Source organism: Procambarus clarkii, chromosome 26 (genome assembly GCF_040958095.1).
Source record: "Procambarus clarkii isolate CNS0578487 chromosome 26, FALCON_Pclarkii_2.0, whole genome shotgun sequence".
NCBI classification, from domain to species: Eukaryota; Metazoa; Arthropoda; class Malacostraca; order Decapoda; family Cambaridae; genus Procambarus; species Procambarus clarkii.
The window spans coordinates 23036993-23039936 of NC_091175.1; the positions used below are offsets into that span (position 1 = coordinate 23036993).

Sequence of the window (2944 nt, forward strand, 5' to 3'; positions counted from 1 at the left end):
TTAATAGATTATACCTTCCTCATTGTAACAATGCACTATAAACTAACCGGCTTTCAACATGTTTTTGGTGGTACTGTTGTACCGCGACATATAGCTGAAAATTTGCTCGGTTTCTTCACCTGTGGTCAAACCACTTCCGTGCTGCCAGCGTCCTCCATACAAGACCTATAATTAAGGTCTTATCTCTTGATGAAAAACAACTTCTCATCTGGATTGCAGAGTTAACCAACTTAGCCCAGAGTTTAAATAAAAGGTTTGCTTGTAAAATATATAGTAAGAAACACTGTTTTGAAATACTCTTATATATTTTAACAAGGTTATTGTACTGTAAAATCAATGCAGTACCATAAATCATAAAATTGCCAAAACATTTCTTTATTATTTTAATTGTTTAGTTCTTGTACAGTAATTGTCAGCCATCATAAAATGCCATTGTGACCATTGCCTAAAAATTTAAGTTAAATTTTTTTTTGATTAATCAGGGACTTTACATGTTTGAATTTAGTAAACATTATAGTAAACAGTATCCTCTATTCTCAACAGATCAGTTTCTCAAAATGATGTTCAAAAGGGGATAGAGTTAGTATGTGACTCAATTAGAACCAAGAAATCCCAAATATCCGGTGTAGCAGGTATGTTAAAGCTTATGTGTAAGTTAGGGACTGATAAAACAAACAGAAATCTTTTAGTGTTTGTAAAATACTTCAAGAAAACAATGACTTTTTTTTTATCTAAACACATCTAATGTCATTTATTTCTCAGGTAGATTTGTATGGATACCATCTCACTTAGGTGTTGTCCTATGTAATTATAGGTAATTGTCAAAATTAAGTTGAGATATCAATATCTATGGCAGGTGCCTGCAGGTAATGAATCTGCCAATGGAAATCATTCCAGTTGTAAACTATGTGAACAAAAGCTAGGACATACTGTCTATCACTATATATGTGATTGCCCTGTTATCAATGACTTCAGAACAAATGGTATGATGTACTTTGAGTTTTGTTATTACTTCATACACTCAGGAATATTGGAAGATATTCTTGTGCTGTACCCCGATTTTGTTAGTGGAGGCTAATAGATCAGCCTTACATTTCATATTCTCTCCAGATTCCATGTATGACTGGCTGTCCTGTGAGGTTTTTGATCTACACTGTGGTCTTTCATACATAATAGGATAGCAGCACATTGCTGTGTATACCTAAGCTTGTTAAAAAAAAAGTGGTTGGCAAATATTTATGTAGTGTGTTCTGCTACTTTTGTGTAGGTATTCACTACTAAGTATATACAAAACAAATTTATCAACTATAATCTTATTTACTAGTAACAAAGTGTTTCTTTCAGTTTCAAGCAAAATGAGATCACGATACCGTGCAAAGATTGAAGCAGACAAGAAAAAGTTGAGGGAACTGATAGCGGTCTACAATGAAGACAATACAGAAAAACTTAGTGTGGACATTGCTGAAGAGGGCAACTTTCCATGGTATAATGACACTCCTCAACCAACTGATAATGGTAAGTATATTTGGTTATTTTTCTGTGCATATTGGCCTTGTCAATGAGGATAAATATTGTTAGCTACTAACATGTTAATTCAAACTGACTCATTATGGTAATGGACAAATGGAAGTCCATGCCTAATTTATATTTTTAAGATAATAATATTAACAAGATACCTTAAAAATGATTACATATGATTGCATTGTTGTTGCATAATACATGCATCCTACAATGACAGATTTGTTCATGTTCCTTATTAAATAATTTACTTTATATTTTACTTTTGAATATTTTAAGTTACTCTTCAAGAAAAGAGAAATGCTGCAGAAAAGCTGCATATGTACAACAGGACTATGGAAGAACAAAATGTCATTCAACTTGAAATGAAAAGTTACTTGGATTTCTACCGAAAAAAGCTTGAAGAGATAAAACAAAGACTAGATGATGTACAAAACAAAAGTGCTCCATCCTCTTGGATAATTGAAGTTAGTATCAGGTATCAATATTAACTTAATTACTCCACTGAAATAAATGTTATTGATTATAGCTACTTGGTAATTATTTTAACAGGTAGCTTAATCATTGTTGTTTGTGTCTAAGCTAAGTAAAATTAGTAAAAGCATTTTGTAGACACAAATTGTAATATATTTTCATTATCACTTTTACTGGTTAAAGTTTAAATGAAACACTTGTTAGGAAAACAAACATTTAATTTAAAAAATACCTGAAATAATGATGTGTGTTTGTTTTACAGGAACCGGGTAAATGCTCAATAAAGAAGTCATCATTCCAGCATGTAACCAGTGGACTTACGGCCCTCTTGCTAAATATGAAAAAATTCTACCAAATTAAACTAATTGAGGCAACTAACCTGTTTTCTGAAGACAGGGAAGTAGAGTACAACAAATTTCTAACAGACAGTCAAGATTCCGAGGATTCCGAGACCGACAGTGACAACAGTGTAGTCAGTATTGAGTCACAGACTGACAACGAAGAAATGGAAGAAACACTCTTCCCTTTGATTTGAGTAGCTTTAAGTAGCAAAGCAAAGAGAAAATAACAAGTATTCTCTACCCCTGGGTTGGGCAAATGTTCTTTGCCCAAATCATCGTCATGTTAATTTTGCATCCCTATGTTGCTCAAGAAAGATTTGTTTTCAATTTAGTTTTTATTTTTATTAATTACCCTCAAAGTTTTGTTTAGTTTAGAAATGCTTATTACATAAATTGTAGTTGTAGTTATGTGCAATTTCTTTGCTTTCCTTCAAAAAACACACACACACAAAAAAAAGGTAAACATGAAAAATGAGTGGCCAAATGAGATACAGAAAACTTTTTTAGTATCAGTAGTTGACAAATGGAATGCATCAGGAAGTGATGTTGTGGAGGCAGACTCCGTACAAAGTTTCAAGTGTAGATATGACGGCCCAGTAGGCTCAGGAAAC

The 2944-nt window shown here is 32.7% G+C and overlaps 1 protein-coding gene across 1 annotated transcript; it reads left to right on the plus strand.

Annotated features, from left to right (window-relative positions):
• Nucleotides 1–203: 203 nt before the first annotated feature.
• LOC123756880 (uncharacterized) lies at nucleotides 204–2739 on the plus strand. Its single transcript, XM_045740282.2, has 5 exons — nucleotides 204–253; nucleotides 544–632; nucleotides 1345–1515; nucleotides 1798–1985; nucleotides 2255–2739. The coding sequence occupies exons 3-5, from the start codon at nucleotides 1356–1358 to the stop codon at nucleotides 2525–2527; spliced, it is 621 nt and encodes a 206-aa protein (XP_045596238.2). The 5' UTR covers nucleotides 204–253; nucleotides 544–632; nucleotides 1345–1355; the 3' UTR covers nucleotides 2528–2739.
• The last annotated feature ends 205 nt before the right edge of the window (nucleotides 2740–2944 follow it).

Bases quoted from the DNA above. Each gene is read 5' to 3' on its own strand.
- LOC123756880 (XM_045740282.2), top strand. From the start codon at position 1,356: ATGAGATCACGATACCGTGCAAAGATTGAAGCAGACAAGAAAAAGTTG. The intron at 1,516-1,797 runs GTAAGTATATTT...GAATATTTTAAG, and splicing joins TCCTCAACCAACTGATAATG to TTACTCTTCAAGAAAAGAGA. The intron at 1,986-2,254 runs GTTAGTATCAGG...TTTGTTTTACAG, and splicing joins CATCCTCTTGGATAATTGAA to GAACCGGGTAAATGCTCAAT.